General features: G+C 51.5%; 1 protein-coding gene across 1 annotated transcript in view; it reads left to right on the top strand.

Annotated features, from left to right (window-relative positions):
- The window catches only part of LRRC7 (leucine rich repeat containing 7), a 49976-nt gene extending 31083 nt beyond the window's left edge, over window positions 1-18893 (top strand). The window contains exons 16-24 of the mRNA XM_041398320.1: window positions 3894-4005; window positions 4193-4373; window positions 5248-6925; window positions 8573-8722; window positions 12177-12296; window positions 13683-13904; window positions 15642-15734; window positions 17174-17248; window positions 18786-18893. Of these exons, the coding sequence (XP_041254254.1) occupies window positions 3894-4005; window positions 4193-4373; window positions 5248-6925; window positions 8573-8722; window positions 12177-12296; window positions 13683-13904; window positions 15642-15734; window positions 17174-17248; window positions 18786-18893 (2739 nt within the window). The remainder of the gene's footprint in view (window positions 1-3893; window positions 4006-4192; window positions 4374-5247; window positions 6926-8572; window positions 8723-12176; window positions 12297-13682; window positions 13905-15641; window positions 15735-17173; window positions 17249-18785) is intronic.
- The last annotated feature ends 378 nt before the right edge of the window (window positions 18894-19271 follow it).

Genomic DNA, 19271 nt, shown 5'->3' with positions numbered 1-19271 from the left:
AAATAAATGAGGAAAAATATTTTCCTTCTTTTTCACTCCTTTGTTATCTGAACTTTGTGATAAACTCCTTGTCCTTGAAATGCCCCTGTCTGTGGCCAGTCCTGTGGGCAGGAATTGTTCTCCCTCAGATTTCCATCTCTTTGGCACAAATATTAAAATATTACACATTCAGCTGTAGCTGCTCTCTCAGTGCTGTGTTTTATTTGCAGTCAAACATTTTCATTCCTTAAAAAAATAACCCCCCAAAGTTTTCTCCTCAAGTTTGCTTCAGGAGACTTCAACTCTAGGCATGATTTCAATTAGGACTAAAATATTGAAGTTAAATATTTAATTTCAACTAAAATAGTTAAATCACTCATGTTTCCATCTAAATCTGAAATCTTCAATTCCACCATTATTTCTTTTTACTCATTAAAGTCTCACTGTGTAAATCTGGTCCTTGAACCAGCTGGTGACTCAGGCCACGAGTCTTGACATTCTGCTCCTGTTGCTGAATATATAGAAGTTATTTTGTATAAAATATATAGAATTTATTTTGTATTATCTGTCATTTGAACTTGAGTATTCTCAACAGCTTTCTGTGGATTTTCATTATCCCTACGTATTTCCACCTGGAATTTGATCCACGTGGCCTGGCGGAGGTTTTAGGTGTTTGGTCTCGTGGCCTCCAGAAATCAGTGTTTTCTTAGTGTTTGTTAAAATAATGTTAATTTTTTCAATGAAAACACGAACATCCCAGTGAGCTGAGCCCCCAGCAGGGTCCAGGGAGCCGGCAGAGCCAGGGAATGCATCCCCAGGGAGGAGGAAAGGCAGTGACACCCCAAACTTGGGATGCAGCTGGGGAGACATCCCTGGGGGCTGTGGATGCAGGGATCTCACAGAACCCTGCAGAAGGAGCTGAGCTGCTGCAGCCAGAGCCCGGGGTGACTCCTGAAGTGCCACCAAATAATGGCAGTGCAGTTCCTCCCTCCTTCTCCCCCACAGCAGAGCTGGGAGCTCCCCCTGTTCCCACGTGCCAGCCGAGATGAGATTTCAGCTCCTGAGCTGTAATGGGGGAACTTTTCCAGACTTTAATGTCCCTGGGATGGAGTCAAGAGTGGTACCACAACTATTCCAGCAGCTGAAGGAAGGAAAAGGGATGATCTTGTCCTTCCCAGACATTAGGAGGGGTTTTTAGCTCTGATCAGGGTGGTGCAGATACATTTCCCTCTCCTTGGCTTCCTGCAGCAGGATAAAACACACGGGAAGTGTAGGCAGAGTGTGAATGGATTTGTGAACAATATTGGCCTGATTTCAGTTGTAACCCATTAAATAAAACATAATGAAGCTCCATTTGCTTTGCAGATAATTAGCAGACAAACTCAAGCCTCGAGTAAAAGTGCACTTTGAAATTGCAGGTGTGTTGTGATGTAGCTAAAGGCTGAAGGCAGTTTCTGATCCCAGGTAATTGAATTTCAGGTGCACTGCTCACTTTTCATCCTCAGATAAGCTGGTTTTGGATCTCTTTTGGCTTTTCCTGCAATTAATTTGCACGTGTCTCTTCAGAAACTGTTTCTAAATAATGAAAGGGAGCATCTGGAATGAGGAGCTGCATGTCAAATCCACTGTACATCCTTCACCTCCATTCACAATAAGCAAACAATGTCTTGATTAATCATCAATTAAAACAAACCTCTTCATCATTCTAATTCTTTCTGGAAGATGTGAGTTTTGGCCAAAGAGGAGTCTGGGATTATTCAGGGAGTTGTGCTGCCTTTTCATGAGAAAAAATGAGGAATATCAAGATCAGCAAGTCAGGTCTTTACAGTTCCTGTTCTTGATGGGTTTGCATTGAGAATATCCCTCATTTCCTCTGCCCCATCCCCTCCCAGAGCCCTGGGCTGCTCCAGGCAGATTCCAGGAGTCTGGTCCTTCCAAACATTCTATCCTTCTGGATTATAATTTAATGTTCTTGTGTCCTCAGCCTGAATATTTGGTGATGTTTCTCTTGCCAGTTGTTTTAATGGTTTGTACCAGGTATTTTCCCCTCAGCACAGTTCTCTGCCCTCTTCCTGCATCCTTCCCCAGTTAATCCTGAGGGATAAATCCTGAGGAATAATCTCCAGGCACCTACTCAACACAATTGCATTAATCTCTTCCCTTTCTCCTTGCAATTTTCTTCCTGTTAGTGACCTTTTTGTTCTTCAGCTTGTAAGAAAAAGGTCCTCTTAAAGAGGGAGGAATTGAATGGAATGTGATTTGGGGTTTTTACAGAGCATTTCACGTATTCCTGGCAGACTCACAAATGCCAGAGTGGTCCTTTCAAAAGTGCATTGGTTTTTATTGGATAGCTGGGCTGGGGGATGAAAAGAAAAGGAAAATACAATAAAACAGGGAACTTCATGCATAAAGTTCAGCATCTTGTCAAAAATGGAACTGTTGGGTCTTCCTCTCTTCCAGCAAGGTGGGGGGCAGTTTAAGCTTAAAACTCCTGGAATTTTCACAGCACAATATTGGGATTCCAGGTCCAAGCTAAAGAAACCAAAGAACCCCCCAAGAGCCCCCAGGCTGACCCTGAGCTCAGCCCGAAATCACCTGAGGAGGCCCCGGGCAGGGAGGAGAGAGCCCGAGGCTCGGAGGTACAGGCACAGGTACCTGGAGAACTCAGCCCCTGCACTGCTCTGCACCCACACTGCCCCCAGCACCGGGCACCTGTGCAGCACCAGGGCAACCCTCTGCATGGGGAAGGGAGGGCTGGGTCACTCCGTGCGGGAATCACCGTGGAAACGCCTTGAGAATTAGCCCTGAGGGCATTGATTAAACTGAGGATGGCTCTTCTGAGAAGGTCCTGCCTCCAGGGGAACGTCAGATACAGAGGGTTTGAAATAGCTCTGGTGCAAACAGAATTAAATTCTCCAAGGATAAATCACACGGCAAATGCTCTGTCACTACAAAAAGTGCTTAATGGCAGTAAACATCTGAAAGTCTCCTCCTTGTAAGTGAAAACAAGGAAATGTTTTGAGCCTTGTAGCATTAAGCATTCTAGAAATGTGGATTTGGTTTGTGTGCTCCAGTTTAAATTGTTTCTCTAATTATCACCTCTCTCCCTCTGGCCTTTCCTGTCCAAACTCACTGGAGAGCCTTTACAACCTGTCAGGGTACAGAGACCCTGCTGTGTCACCCATCCCTGCCTCCCCAGGACACTCATCCTCCTCATCTCTGAGCTTTCTGCAGGGATGAGAAAAGCCCCAAAATTCCCATTGGTGCCTTCATTCCCTCCCAGCCACCCTAGGGGCCTAAATGCCCTAATTTAAAATTTCTCTTTCTAAGAATGAGTCCACTTTCCTCCCCCAGTTTTACTGGGGTTATTTTCAGCACACGTCCTGTTGCAGGGCCTGTGTGAAGGTCAGGTGTGCTGAACCCTCAGGCAGAAGTTTATTAAATCCAAATAATTTTAATTTAGCCACAAACTCCTCAGAGACAAAGCCATTTTAATTAAGTACAGCTCCAGGGACAGCTGAATCTCTGGAAGGACTCACCAGAAATAACTGAGCAAGGAATCCTCCCTCTGAAATACCAATTGCTTACACTCAATTAGTGTTTGTTTCTTTCTGCTAGCAGCATTTTTGGTGACCTTGACTTCCTCAGAAATGTTTACACGGCCTTGATGCATCTTGCAAGTTCCATCTGGTTTGCCCACATTTCCATAACGAGCACATCACCCTAATTTTCAGGAGGATTTGCGTAGGATTAATTAGAACTTTCTGCTGACAAATTAGAACTTCCTGCGCTGCCCGTGCGGTGGGGCTTGGGGTGTTTGAATGATCACGAGGAGAAGGCTGTGAACTGCCTGTGTGCTGCAGACTGAAGCGTTGCTGTTCCCTGTGCTCACTCTGCCTTGTTGTGTCCCTCAGGATGCCTTTGGACATCCTGGCAGCGAGATGAGGATAGGGGAGCTCCGTCCTTCCATGCCCGAGACGCCGCTCTACCCCCCCAAACTCGTCCTGCTGGGTAAAGACAAGAAAGGTACTGATGGATTTGCAGCCTTTGAGATGAAACCTTGTGATGGGGATGTTCCACCATAGCCCGTGGACATTTGTGCACGTATCAGTACAACCCAGGGCGATACAATAATGGTTTTGACTTAAAAATGTGTTTTTCTGGTGTTTCCCGAGTGCCGCCCCCTGAAAGCGTTTGCTGTGTTTTGTTTCAGAGTCGACAGATGAGTCTGAAGCAGATAAGATCCATTGTCTGAATAACAGCGTTTCCTCAGGCACTTACTCAGACTATTCCCCTTCCCAGGCTTCCTCAGGGTCCTCCAACGCGCACGTAAAAATGGGCTCCCTGCAGACCACGGCTAAAGAAGCAGTGAATAACTCTTTGTGGGGGAACAGGTGTGACATCTTTCCTGACGCAGCTTCTGCTTCCCTTTTGTCCTCTCTGGGCCCTCAGAGCGACCCTGTTAGGGCGTTTGGGTTTAAAAATCTACGTTTTTATCCCTTGTTGGCTGTGCAGAGATGGCCGCCCTCCATATTCCATAATCCCACAGCTGCTGGTTCAGCTCTGTGCCATCTCCAGGCGTTAAAGCTCCTGGAGGTGGAGCTGCAGCTGTTGGTGTCCCACTATTGCTGTCCCAGCTCCCTCTGCCCTGGACCTCCAAAAAGGTTCTTGGAAAGCCATAACCTGAACTGTAAACATTCCAGGACCAGCCTGTTCTCTCTGTGCCTGCCCTAAACCCCCTCACGTTGTTCCCTCCACAGCTCTGCCCTGTTAAAGAGCTGGATGAGATCAGGCAAAAACTGCCTCTGGTGTCTCTGGTAAAAAAGTGGGGGAAACCTTCTGCTGCACTCCTCCGTTATTTTTACAGCAGGAAAGTCTGTTCAGCAGGATTTCTGGGAACACGGCATGGAGCCAGCCAGGCCTTTGAGTGACTTCTTAGCTTCTCCGTGTGTGTCCTGACAGAGCCTGTGCTCCGGGGCAGAAACCTGCTGCCGCCATGCCCATACCAGTGGCACGGCATCCACAGCGTTCCCAACAGCCTGAGAGTAGCTCAGCTGGTGCTAAAAACAGAGGGGGCAGGTTTGATTCCTGGACTCAGTGATCCTTGTGGGGCCCTTCCAGCTGGGAATATTCTGTGCCGAGGAACCCCAAAGTCTCCCGGTGCCAGCGCGTAGACGGGAGAAGGCTGAGTTGCTTTCCAAGGACGACGAGTGCTGACGTGCTGGGACAGAGGACATTTTATCTTGTTCCCCTCTCTTGTCTTTGCAGGCTGGCCCAGTCGTTCCCACAGCCCCTGGAGACCAAGCCATTGCTGAGCCAGCGGGAAGCGGCTCCGGCCGGGAACGTCCCGGCGCGCCCGGAGCGGCGCCCGCTGAGCGACGCCTTCGCCGACAGCTGGAACGACGGCTCCCACTACGACAACACGGGATTCGTGGCCGAGGAGAGCGCGGCAGAGAACGCCGGCACCAACCCCCTGCTGAGCACCAAATCCAGGAGCTCCTCCGCCCACGGGCGCCGGCCGCTGATCCGGCAGGACAGGATCGTGGGGATCCCCCTGGAGCTGGAGCAGCCCGCGCTCAGAAACACACACGACTCTGAAGTGCCTCCTCCCAACCCTTGGCAAAATTGGACCAGAACCCCCAGTCCTTTTGAAGACAGGACAGCTTTTCCTTCCAAACTGGAAAGCACCCCCAACACCAGCCCTTTGCCCGAGCGGAAAGATCACGTCAAGGAGTCTCCCGAAATGACGAGCACTTTCACTCCAGGAATTCCGTGGGAATATCACGACGCCAGCGCTAACAGGAGCCTCACAAACGTCTTTTCCCACATGCACTGTCGCCCAGACCCTTCCAAAAACGTCATCTCCATCAGCAAGAGCACGGAGCGGCTCTCCCCGATGATGAGGGATTTAAAAACGAACAAGTTTAAGAAGTCGCAGAGCATCGACGAGATCGACATCGGTGCGTACAAGGTGTACAACATCCCCCTGGAAAACTATGCATCCGGGAACGACACCGTGGGTCCCCACGAGAGGGTGGACAAGCTGCTGGGCCCCGAGCACGGCGTGCTGAGCATGTCCCGCAGCCAGTCCGTGCCCATGCTGGACGACGAGCTGCTGACCTACGGCAGCGTCAAGGTGCAGCCGCAGCACAAGGCGTCGGTCACCAAGAAGGTTTATCAGTTCGACCAAAGCTTCAACCCCCAGGGCGCCGTGGAGCTCCCGGCCGACAAGCGGCTCCTGCCGCCCTTCCAGCTCAACGCCGAGTACCTGCCCCAGCCGGCCAAGAGCCTGCCCCAGGAGCTGGTGAGCCCGCGGGGCTACCGCGGCTACGCGCCCGTGGAGCCCATGTTCTCCTTCTCGCAGCCCTCGGTCGGCGAGGAGCCGGCGGCCGCCCCGTTCCCCGGCCCGGCCGCGCGCCCCGGCTTCCTGCGCAGGGCGGATTCGCTGGCCAGCTCGGCGGAGATGTCGATGTTCCGCAGGGTGGGCGAGCCCCAGGAGCTGCCCCCGGCGGACAGGTACGGCCGGGCCCCGTTCCGCGGCGCCCCGGAGCGCCAGGGCAGCATGGCCGTGCCCGAGGCCCAGTTCCTCAAGCGCAACGGGCGCTACGAAGACGAGCACCCTTCCTACCAGGAAGTGAAAGCCCAGACCGGGAGCTTCCCCGTTAAAAACCTCACGCAAAGGAGGCCCCTGTCGGCACGAAGCTACAGCACAGAGAGCTACGGCACGGCCCAAACGCGGCCGGTCTCAGCGAGGCCCACCATGGCAGCTCTGCTGGAAAAGATTCCGTCAGACTATAACTTGGGTAACTATGGCGACAAGCCTTCCGATAGCAGTGATATAAAGCCGAGGCCTCCCCCTGGGAAGGGAAATGAGAGCTGTGCTAAAATGCCCGCTGACTGGAGACAACAGCTACTTAGACATATAGAAGCTAGAAGGTTAGACAGGGTATGTTTGGCATTTCTCTGCAATTAATGCCTTTAGTTGTGTGTTTCGCTCTGTCAAACGATTTGCACGTGCAGTGGTGACCACCAGAATTCCCAGGGATGAAATTCCTGCCGTGGTGTCAGAGGGACCGGCCCACCGAGGGCCCTGGGGGTGCTCAGCTGGAGTGAGGGATCCCAGAAAATCCAGAGGCTCCTCACTGATGATGCCCCTTGGGACAGTCGCCGGGGTGGTGGCTCCGGGCTCTGGGTAAATCCGGAGGCTTCACGCTGGTGACGTTCCTTGGGGCAGTCACTGGGGTGGTGATTCGGAAACCTGGGTAAATCCAGAGGCTCTGCCCCAGTGCCCGTCACTGGGGTGGTGACTCCTGCAGCTCTGCCCAAAATTAGGAAGAACCCTGAGGTTCTCCCCTGCCCACGGAAGCGCTGCTGGAGCCACCAGGTCAGTAACGACCGAGAGCTTGGAGAGGTGCTGGGCACGTCTTGGCAGTAAAAGGGAATAAAAGAAAAAGATAATAAGTAATAAAATGGATTTTAGCTCTGGTGTCACTGTTAGTGCAGGGGGCTTAAAAGTGTCTATAACTGAGAAATATCCCTGGGTATCCACTGCCACGGTTCTGATGGGAATGTGATCATTACTCCTTTTAGCTGTAGGAAGTTATGCTGATTTGCCTTTTATCCAAAAGGTACTTTAGTGCATGATTCAGTCATTACCTATTTAATGACCTAATCCATGAATCCGATTTACTCCGTGATCTGAAGTGGTTGTGACAAATTCCTGTGGTGAAATGCATAAGGAGTCATTGCCAAATGTGTCCATATACTGCTTTATGCTAGAGCCTCCTGAGTTTGGTGTTAATATTCTCCTTACTTACCTTCCAGTCACTGGGATGTGATGATATTAGGTTATCCTTAAGGATCAAATGGCGAAACTTCAAAAAGGGTCTCCAAAGCCGGAGCATTTTCCTCCCTCAGCTCTTTTCCTTGTGCTGTGTAAACCCACTGGAAACTGCCTCCTCCCCAGGGAAACCAGTGCACCCCGAGCAGGGCCCTTCCTGGTGCAAATAAACCCTCGCCAGGTGTTGTTGGCTTAAGGAACATCTCTACACTTGGTTTACAGCGTGTAGGAAGGGTGCTTTAACCCTGGAAAGCTGACACTGCCGGCTGTCCCTAACCCCTGCGAGGTGGTTCCTGCTGGGTGCAGAGCTCCAAGGAGCTGGGCTGGGCTGGTGGGAGCCCCAGGGAGCAGCCCCTGTCCCTGGGCTGGGCACAGCACCCGTGTCCCTGCCCTGCCCAGCCGGTTTTTGGGGAGCAGGACTCTCTCCTCCACGCCAGGCACAGCCCTGGCTGCACAGCCCAACCCGAATTTGGCCGGTTTTTTTTTTGCAAAAAGCCAGACTTGTAGCAGGTGAAGTCCAGGTCCCACCACCCCCCTTGTGCTGTCAGCGTGGATGTCCTCTCTGGTGCCCATTTTCTGTACGAGGAGCAATGTACTCGCTGTGTGTGACCAGTGCATGCCTGGAGGAGCTATCGGTACTCGGTACTGTTTGTTGGCTTAAACTAAAACTCTGTGAACTTAACCATGTATGTGTGAGACTTAATTCTGAGCATGTGTGTTCATATGTGTCCCGTGGTTGTTTCCTCTACTCAGAGCGCTGCTTACAAACACCACACAGTTAGCCTTGGCATGCTGCACTCTGGAGGGGTTTCAGCCATGCATGCCGGCCGAAGCATGACTTTAAACTTGCAGCCTAAATCTAAATTTGAAAACCAAATGCTTCAAGAGCTACCTCTACCGAAAGTAAGTATGGGCTAGCCAGCATTCCCGGCATTCCCGGTTAATTAATGATCCTTGCTTCCTCCTGGTTTAGCTTCTGCCTCTTCCTCCTGCTTTTAGGATGCCCAGTCCACAAAGCAAGGCTGGCAGGGACGCAGCTCTGCCCCTTGGTGGCCTTGCTTTTTGGATTCCCGGGCTCCCTGGCTGTCATTCCTGCTCTCCTGCTCTCCTCACACACGCCAGCGCTGTGATTTGCTCAGTGGAAAACGTGGTTTGCTCTGGGACTGTTTGATCCTAGAAAAAATGGGTGTGGAAATTGTGGAATGGGCTCCAGGAGACAGGGATTTGAATATCTGAGCATTAATTGGGTGTGCTGTAACACCTGATGGATTTTGAACATATTACCACACCTAAACCCATTTTAAAATTCGAGAAACACCTTAAAAAGAGATTATTTACTGTTTATCTTATATTTATTATTACTGGTTTAATATTTACATTTAATTACTGTTTATCTTATATTTATTATTGATATATTGTTGACTAGCACAGATTTACTCCCAAATTATATACTCCCAAAGAATATCTGAAGGGAGAGGCAAACAGCACAAGGCAGAGAGGGCCATTCCTGCAGGATTCTCAGTGCCAGGGAGGGATGCTGAGACCTTTCCCTGCATCCCAAGGGACGGGCATGGCTCAGCCTCTCCCTGCCCTGGCACAGGAGCTGAGGGGACACATCAGCAGCAGCAGCTCTGTGAGTGATGAAAGGGCAGCAGAGCCCAGATCCCAGTGTTCCATCTGTGCTGGGAATGGCCAGGCTGGCCCCTGTGGAACAGCCTGGCCAGCAATTCCCAAAGGAGCCTTCTGAGGGTTCAGAGCTCACACCCCAGGATTCGAGGAGAGCAGGACGATGCAGCAGCAGCAGCAGGAGCGGGCCCAGAGCTCGGCCCTGCTCCTCTTGCCAACCCCACCCGTGCTCCAGCCGGAATTCCCGGCAACCCAGGGCAGGATGGCAGCACCCAGGGAGCAGTGCCAGGCCTTCCCCACTGTCCCCAGCCCTCCATCCCCTGTCACCTCCATGCCACGTCCCCCCGCGCTGCTCTGGGTGTGTGCTGCTCCGTGGTGGGGCGGGAGGCTCCGAGGGGATCCCCCTGGGTGTGTGTGCTGGGCAGGGACATCCCGGTGTTGTCTTTGCTTCCCCAGACCTTGTCTGTCTGCTCAGGTGCTTGTCACGAGTCCCTGGAAAAATCCATTGGGCATCAACCCCAAAGAGTGGTGCTGGTTCCCTCCACACGTTAGGAATGAGGTGGTTTGTGGCACTGCCAGGGTTTTAGGCTCTAGGTGAATGTGGATATCAATGATGGATGTCTGAGGAAACCCAGGAATCTGCTCTGTGATCTATTCTGGGGTGTGGTCTGATGTGGGTTGTTCTGCTTTTCTATCTTACCAGCATTCCATTGCTCCATATCCATAGAAACTGTGATGCTGAACTGCATTGAGGGGTTGTTCTCTCGCTGTACTGTTGGGGAAAATTATTGTTGGGAAAGATCACTGCAGGGGGAAATGACTGTTGGAAAAATGCCGTGTATATTTAGTGTTGTTTAATTTTATTGCTTCACACCTTCCACAGAATTTGCATTTCCTAAAGAATCCAGGCCACGGCAATTTAGTCCTTGCCTCTTTTCCTCCCTCCTTCCCGTGGCCTGGATTCAAGAGAGTAATGAGTGAGCTCTGGCTGTCAGGAAACCAACTTCAACAATGAATTGCCTTGGAAATGTTCATGACATCAATCTGCTCCCCGCAGAAAATGTGGGAAGTGCTGCTTTTCCTCTTTTCCCCAGATTTCATGGAGGTGGAGCTGGGCTGCAGCCTGTCCCAGCTCAGAAAACAGCCACAGTTTTGGGGACAAATCCCTTTTGCCGCAGCAAATGAAATGCAGGATTTCCCTGTTTCTGGAGGAAGCTGGGAGCACTCTCTGCATTTTCCCTTTTCCCTCTGGAGTGCAAACTGCCCTCTGCAGGTCAGGCCCAGCTCTCTCCAGAGGGATCCTTTCCACTTCTGGCTGCCAGTGAAAAGTTTTTAAAGTTCGTGGTTTGGTGCAGCCCATTCCCAGAATGGGAATTCCCACCTGCCTTGGGAAGAGCAGAGAGGCTGGGCCTGGGGAGGGGCCCATGAATGGATCCCTCGGGATGTGAGCAGATCCCCAGGGCAGCTCTGGAGGGAATTGCCCGTTTTTCCATTTTAATGGGGGTAAAGAAAGCTCTGCAAGGAGATCCTGGGTTTTAAACAGGGGAAATGGGTTTTCTAGAGGTTTTTCATAGAAGGAAAATCAGAAATTCCATTATTTTTCTGGGCGATTTCTTGAATGATGAAAGAAATATAATGGAAGTTTCCTTTCAATTTAAATAATTAGGGTTGGACTTTTTTCACTTCGCCTCAGAGATGTGATTTAAATAATAATTTCCTTCTATTTACTTTTCAAGTTCTGCTTAAAAACAGTTTTTAATGGAAAAATCCCCACCTTTCACATTTCAAAGCAAATTTGATTAATCCTTCATCCATCTAGAGAAGTGTATCCTGATTTTTTTTTTTTTTTTTTTTTTACCCAAAGCTGGAGAAGAAATGCCTGGAATGGCAGAGGGAAGGAATAGAATTTTTTTTTTTGCTCCTTTGCAGGTTCCCATTAATCAATAAGCACTGAACTGTGCCAGGTGCTGTCAGTGGCAGGACAATGCTGGAATTTTGGGAAGTCTGACACCCAAAAGGTGTTAGGAAAACTCCCAGTGATGATCGAGAAATAGAGGGACAGAAAATGGAAACTCAGGGTGGGGCAGGAAAAGTCCAAACCCCCTCCGAATTCCTGAAAACAGGAGTGAAACAACCAGGGGGGAAAGTGACAAGGAAGAAACACGGAACAGGAGAGAAAAGGGAATTATGAGCATTGGGGAAGCTTTCCCTGTGTGTTGTGACCTCTCACGATGAGGCAAACATTGAATTCCAGGTTAATATTGTACAAAAAGGGTCCCTGGCACGAGCCAGGAGGTCCCGGGAGCTGCGCACGGAGCCAGCCCAGCCCTGGCACTGCCAGCAGGGGATGTTTGCTGCAGAAAACACAAACAGCTCCTTTTCCTTGCTGGCAAATCCTTCCTGACGGAGTTCCTGCTGCTGGAACGAGCAGCGAGGAAGTCCTAACTCCAGAATTAATGCCAGGCTCTTGAAATATTGGAATTTTGCCAAAATCCGTTTCTCTGAAAGCAACGAGTCCCGTCCAATGAATTTTCTCTTCTCTCTCACCATTCATTATTCTCATTATTTCTGTCCTGAACCTCTCGAGCCCTCCTGCTTGCAGAGAGCCCCCAGTGACGCTGTGTTGGTGGAGCACTGGGCAGCCTGGGCAGCTGTGTGCATTGCTGGGTTGTTGTGGCTGAGTGTGGAGGGTTTGTGCCGTGCCTAAAGGCTGCCCTGCCTTTGTGAACAGACCCCGTCGCAGCAGAGCAGCCTCCTGGACAACGGGCAGGACGAGGTGGCCGTGGGCAGCCCCTGGACCCCCTACCCGCTGGGCCGGCGGGACGTGCCCCCCGACACCGTCACCAAGAAGGTAAGGGGTGCCAGCAGGCACGGCCCCAGCCCGCCCTGGGGACAGCAGGACAGCCCTGGGCAGCACCCGGGGCTGCTCCAAGGCTGAGCGCAGGAATTGCTGTACTGAGGGCGGGTGTTCTCATGGGGCACCTGATGCCTTGTGCAGGCTGCCCTGGAGCAGAGGCTGGGCAGAGCTCCAGAATAAAGCAGGGATTGATTCAAAGGATCTCCTCCATGGATCTACCTCGGGCAGCACAAGAGCCCAGCCAGGGCTGCCCCCAAGATGAACCCAAATGGTCCCAAAATGCACGAGCGCTCCCGGGGTCTCTCCCTGGGATCAGCTCTGCTCCATGTGCACATTGCAGTTCAGTGTCCAATTCCAGCTCAGCCCCTGCACTCCCATCCTGCTTGTTTTTCTCTCTGCAGCCCACGGGGTTTGTGCTCCTGGGCTGAGATTTGGATCATTTGTCCTTGGTGCCCAGCTGGAGCAGGAATTGTTTTGTGTCCCTGCTCTGTGCACAGAGCTCACCATCCCCTCATGTGAACCCAGCCCCACACACTAAAGCAGCTCAGAGTCTGAGAATAAAAAAGCCAAAACCTGAGGCATCAGGGGCCCTTTGTGTGCTCTGGCCCTGCTGTGGGCAGTGGGCACAGCAGGCTGCTCCTGCCCTGCTCCTGCGGGGTCACATCCCGAGGTTTCACCCCAGTGATGTTGTTCAGTCCACAAACAGCACGAGGGGTGGGATGGCTGCAGCCCAGCCCTGCAGAGGAACAGCCCTTGTGCTGATGAACTCCCTGGAAAAGGGGTTTCATTTCTGGTGCTTCTGTGGTGGGGGATATTGAATTCCAGTGCTCGGAGCTCCTGGCTGCCCCTCCCAGCCCAAGCTCTCAGGAGCTGCTCTGACCATAAAGCTGGAGACTGGAGAATCCTCACGGACCGTGTTGGAGGAGGAGCTGCAGGGATGAGCCAGGATAATCCCAGGGATCACTGTCAGGAGATCCACCCTGCCAGCCCAGAAGTCCCAGCAGTGAGTGACACCACGATGTGCACGCTGGCTGTGTGTGAGGATCCCAGGGAGCTCCTCCTGCTCCAAGCTTTATCCTTTCATCAAGCTGCATCCCTTCACAGGGAGATGCAGCCAGGAATCCCTGAGTGCAGGAGGGTTGCTGTGGGTGGAAACAAAAGCCATTGCTCCCAGAGATGCCTCCAGGCACAGGAGGAGGAGAGAAGCTGATGGTGCGGGATGCAGCTGGCCCTGACAGCCGAGTTGTTTGTCCCCGACCTGCGGGAAATCGGGATGAGCGGTGTAGAGCCGTGCATTCCCCAGCTCCCGAGGCCGTGCCGGGCCGGGTGCGGGGCTCGGGAGCTGCGGGCCGGCTGTCCTGACGCGGTGCTTGCCCACAGGCAGGTAGCCACATCCAGACGCTGATGGGCTCGCAGAGCCTGCAGCACCGGAGCCGGGAGCAGCAGCAGTACGAGGGCAGCATGAACAAGGTGACCATCCAGCAGTACCAGCCCCCCCTGCCCATCCAGATCCCGTCCTCGCAGGGCTCCCGGGCCCCCCAGCCCCAGCGGTGCCTCATCCAGACCAAGGGACAGCGCAGCACCGACGCCTACCAGGAGCAGGTGAGGCTCGGGGGGCACGGGGAGGCTCCCGGGCACCAACAGTCCCAAAGGGGCTTCTCCAAAGTGCCCAAGGGACAGGGAACCTTGGGCAGGAGTGGGGGAGCTGAGCCCGGCAGACCAGGGGAGCTGGGACTGGGAGAGCTCTGGTTGGACTGGGATAGTTCTGGTTGGACTGGGAGAGCTCTGGCTGGACTGGGAGAGCTCTGGTTGGACTGGGAGAGCTTTGGCTGGACTATGAGAGCTCTGGTTGGACTGGGAGAGCTTTGGTTGGACTGGGAGAGCTCTGGTTGGACTGGGAGAGCTCTGGTTGGACTGGGAGGGCTCTGGCTGGACTGGGAGAGCTCTGGTTGGACTGGGAGAGCTCTGGTTGGACTGGGAGAGCTTTGGTTGGACTGGGAGAGCCCTGGCCGGTCTGGAAGAGCTCTGGCTGGGCTGGGAGAGCTCTGGCAGGACTGGGAGAGCTCTGGTTGGACTGGGAGAGCTCTGGTTGGAATGGGAGAGCTCTGATTGGACTGGGAGAGCTCTGCCTGGACTGGGAGAGCTCTGGCTGGACTGCTGATTGGAATGGGAGAGTCCTGACTGGAACGGGAGAGGTCTGGTTGGACTGGGAGAGCTCTGGTCGGACTGGGAGAGCTCTAGCTGGAATGGGAGAGTTCTGATTGGAATGGGAGAGCTTTGGCTGGACTGGGAGAGCCCTGGCTGGACTGGGGACAGGCTGGGTCCATCCCTTCCCCAGCAACAGCCACAAATACCCATTTTCTCCCAGTCTGACCCAGTGACACCGTTTGGAATTGAGGTCCCCGGGCAGAGCTGGCATTCCTGGGTCAGACAGATTTAATTTCCAGCTTTTGCCCTTTCCCCAATGACCCCGGTCAGCACCAGCAGGGCAGGGCTTTGGTGGGACCCTGCTCTGCTCAGACCTGCCCAGCAGAGCCCAGCAGTGCTGCCCCAGTGCCCCAGCCTGTCACAGGCACCAGGGAGTTTCACTCCCTGCTCCTGCCCCCCAGATTTGTCCTTCAGCAGGGCTGTGAGAGGCCCCTGAGGGCAGAAGGAGGTGCAGAACCATCCCCAAAGCTCCCTCCTTGGGGGGTGTCCGTGGAGCCCCAGAGCAGCTCCTGCCCCACGCCCCTGATGCTCAGACCTGCTGGGGGAAGAGATGCTCACACCAGCTCAGGGCACAGCTCTCTGAGCTCATTTTATTGCATATCCAATTCCCCAGCGCTCTTTGGAGCCACCCTGACTAGAAGAGGAGACTCAGCTCTGATTCCTGCAGGCTCCCAGATCCCAGCAGTGCCCCAGGGATCCCAGAGGATTTTATCCCTTGGCTTTGTCCCAGGAGTGCTGCACGTCTGGCTCCTCCCGGGAAAATAAAATTGCACCAGACAAAGCCTCACTGACGGGTTTATCCCAGTGTTTAAGTGAAAACTTAAACACTGGGATAAACCAGGGTGAACTTCTCTTTCACAAATCTAAAGGGTTTTTTTCCTCCTTGAAAAGAGAATATTAAAAACCATGCAAAAATCTGTGAACCACAGGGAATGTTTTGGTACCACTGCAGTGTGGGAAAATGCTGCCAGTTCTTCCAGCTTATATATTTTATAATTTCATAATATTTTGATATTTTAGCCATATTCTAGTGGCTTTTCCCATTTTGTGAAGTGCAGGGGCTCAGCTCCTCCAGGGAAATGGGATGTGAGGGCAGGTTTCAGTGCTGACATCCCTGTTTTTCCTACCTAGTTTTGTGTGAGGATAGAGAAGAATCCTGGCCTTGGGTTTAGTATCAGTGGTGGAATAAGTGGACAAGGAAATCCATTCAAACCTTCTGATAAGGTGAGTTTGAAACTCCTCTCTCCCTGCTCCTTGTTTCAGAGGTCACAGAGTGGAGGCAGAGAACAGGAGGGGATGCTGGTGCCTCTCTGTTGGTGTCATTGAAAGATTTTTTTCCATTCTTAGCTTTGTTCTTGGGTTTTGGGTTGGATTTTTTGTTTTTTGGGGGTTTTTTTGGGGTTTCTTTGTTTTGGTTTTTTTTTTTTTTTTTTGGTTGTTTTTGTTTGTTTGTTTGGTTGGTTTGGTTTGGTTTGGTTTGGTTTTTTTGGTTTTTTTGGGGTTTTTTTCTTTTCGTTCTTTGTTTATTTTAGCAGAGTGTTGTTTGCTTGTTTTCCCAGCTAAAGAAGATGAGGGAATCAAGCATCAATCCCACGAGTGTCTGGCCCATATTCCCTGGATAAGAAAAAAATTTGGGCTGTTTTCTGGAGAATTGTCTCTCTCACTCTTTAAGAGTCACCTTAGACCCCAACTAAACTTTTAACAAATTAATTAAAGTATATTATATATATAATATATATCATAGTATAGTGTAAATTATATATGTTATATATTCTATATTCTATATTCTATATTCTATATTCTATATTATATATTATGTATTATATATTATATATTATATATTATATATTATAATAAAAGTTGCTATACTAAAGTACAGTATCATCCCTGGGGGCTGAAATTCCAGGGTTTGCAGCTGCTGTGACAAATAAAGGCAGCCTGGAAATCCCTGGATCCTTACAGACCCCGTGGCAGCAGATGCCTCCTGTACTGGGAGTTAAAACTGACACCTGGTGGTGGCCAGGGACACTCAGGGTTCAGTTTGGGAATTGCACATTTAAGATAAATCGATTTGCAACAGAAAGAGGCCACCAAAACTCCAACGTGTGCTGAGTCCCCGCTGCCAGGGCTGTAGGATTGGGAAGTGGGCTCCTGCCCCTGTGGATTTGTGTTTGGGGCCATGGAACTGACTGGAGTTTGTTGGGAAGAGAGATTTGTGGAGCTGATGTTCTTGGGTAATACTGGATTCATGTTGCAGGGACAGCGGGAACTTCCATAAATATTTCAAATAATGAAATTGAAGCTGTGCTTCCTAGAGGAAGCAAAGATTGCTGTACTGATCATGATACGCATTATTCCAATAATTAACACTTGCTCCATTTTAATTACCCTCCTGACAACCTGCCACTCTCGCCCTGTGCACGCTGGACTCTCTTTGTGATGTGGGATTTCAGTGTAAAATGACCCACAGTTATTGATAAGTGCTGCAGGTCCCAGGGAGCTGCTCCACCCCCAGGCTGGTGTTTGATAACAAACAGAATAAACCAGTTTGGTGTTTCCCATCTCCAGGGCACGCAGAGCCCCAGCTAGGGAGGGAGCCCCGTGTTTTTTGGGATGTAGTTCTTGGAGAAAGCATCCTAACCTGTGTTACTTCTGACTTATAGGGTATCTTTGTTACTAGGGTTCAGCCTGACGGCCCTGCCTCCAGCCTGCTCCAGCCCGGAGACAAAATCCTCCAGGTAGGGATCCTGGGGAGTCCTGGGCTCAGAGCCCGGCCTGGAGGCACACAGGGTGGTGTTTGCAGCAGGGCTGAACTGCCTCTGGCCTTTGGGGGTTTTATTTACAGCTGTAAATGCAGCTGTATTTACAGTTTGGGGATATTGATTTGCAGCTGTTGCCCTGTTTGCCCTGGTGGCCAGGGGTGCCTGGTTTGAATCAAAAGCCGAGGGCAGAGCCCCAGGGCAGGGACTGTCCCCTCTGCTGGGGCACCTCCACCCCGTGCCCACTGCTGGGCACCGCCAAACTGGCCCTGAGAGGCTGGAGTGTGTCCAGGGCAGGGAATGGAGCTGGGAAGGGGCTGGAGAATCCCTGAGGGAGCTGGGAAGGGGCTGGAGAATCCCTGAGGGAGCTGGGAAGGGGCTCAGCCTGGAGCACAGGAGGCTCAGGGGGCCCTTGTGGCTCTGCACAGCTCCTGCCAGGAGGGGACAGCCGGGGGGTCGGGCTGTGCTCCAGGAACAGGGACAGGAGCAGAGGGAACGGCCCCAGGCTGGGCCAGGGGGGATCAGGGTGGAGGAATTTTTCCCTCAAAGGGAGGTCAAACCATGTGGTTTGTTTGGGTATCAAATTTCTCCTGCTTTTCCTGCTGAGGTCTGACAGTGCCCTCCTAGTCATTCCCAGAGAACCCCAGAACCCCAGAATCCCAGAATCCCTGAATCTCAGAATGCACACAATCCCAGAATGACTGGCCAGCGAGAGATCTCCAAGACCATGGAGTCCAGCCCACCCCAGCACCCCAACTCAGCCCTGGCCCCCAGTGCCACATCCAGGCTTTGTTAAACACACCCAGGGATGGGGACTGCAGCACCTCCCTGGGCAGCCATTCCAGAATTTATCACCCTTTCTGGAAAAAACTTTTCCCTAACATCCATCCTAAATCCCCCTTGGTGCAGCTGGAGGCTGTGTCAGGACCCTGATCAGCCCCAGTCATTCCCCCTTTGTCCTCCTCAGCTCTTCATTCCAGATTCTCCAGCCAGATCCTCCCCCTGGAGTCTGTCCCTGCCTGTGCCACCATTTGGGGCTCGGGGGAGGATCCATCTCCCCCAGCCTTGGCCCACTTGTCCCCACACTCTGCCCCACGATGTCCCTCTGGATCTTCCAGATCCCTGAGAGCCCTCCCAGCCCACAGTGCAGAATTCTGGGATTCCATTAGTGCCTCATTTTGGCACGGCTGTCGGTGCATTTGGCATCCTCCCTGCCTGGAATTTGGATTCCTCTTTCCCAGAGGAAAGGTGTTTCACTGTGTTGAGGCTTTCAGCGTGGTCAGACCAGTCCCAGAGTCACAGCATCATTTCAGTGGGAATGAAATCACTCCTTGGAGCCCCCAGCCCAGCCCTGAAGCCATCCCACAGAGGACAAGAGAAATGTGTGCTTTGTGCCCACGAGAAACCCTCATGTGTTCGTTATTTATTTCAGCCTTGCTTTTAATTGCCAAATAGCCCTTTTTTTATCCCAAAACAAGCCACTAAAGCCTCTTCCCTTGTGTTTTCCCTGCTGCAGGCCAACGGACACAGCTTTGTACACCTGGAACACGAGAAGGCTGTGCTCCTACTGAAGAGTTTCCAGAACACAGTAGACTTAGTTATCCAACGTGAGCTTACTGTCTAAATATTTTTTTATAAATAGTAAATATGTCTAGCCAGATCTAATGTTCAAAAGGATTTATACATAGGAAACCAATTTTTTGCCAATTGCTGGACCAATGGCAAACAGTAGTGCCAAATGTATAATACTCTATGTTAGTACCAATCATCGGGAGAAAATATAAGAATTAACTCTATAAATATATTGTTCATGTGGCTCCGTATTAGTTTTACTTGTCAGCCTCTGGCTGTGCATTGGTGCGTTTTTTTAACCAAGTTCCTTCTTAAAAGTCAATTTCATATGATTTCAAAACACAGAAGCACATACAAATCCTTTAGGAATTCTGCTATCCATCAGAAACACTGCCTCAAAGTTGTATATGCCTTTATAAAGATGAAATAT

The sequence above is a fragment of the Onychostruthus taczanowskii genome, unplaced genomic scaffold (assembly GCF_017590055.1).
Source record: "Onychostruthus taczanowskii isolate IOZ18803 unplaced genomic scaffold, ASM1759005v1 scaffold144, whole genome shotgun sequence".
NCBI classification, from domain to species: Eukaryota; Metazoa; Chordata; class Aves; order Passeriformes; family Passeridae; genus Onychostruthus; species Onychostruthus taczanowskii.
The sequence above is the reverse complement of the archived record's forward strand: the minus strand, read 5'-3'. Positions and strand labels throughout refer to the sequence as shown.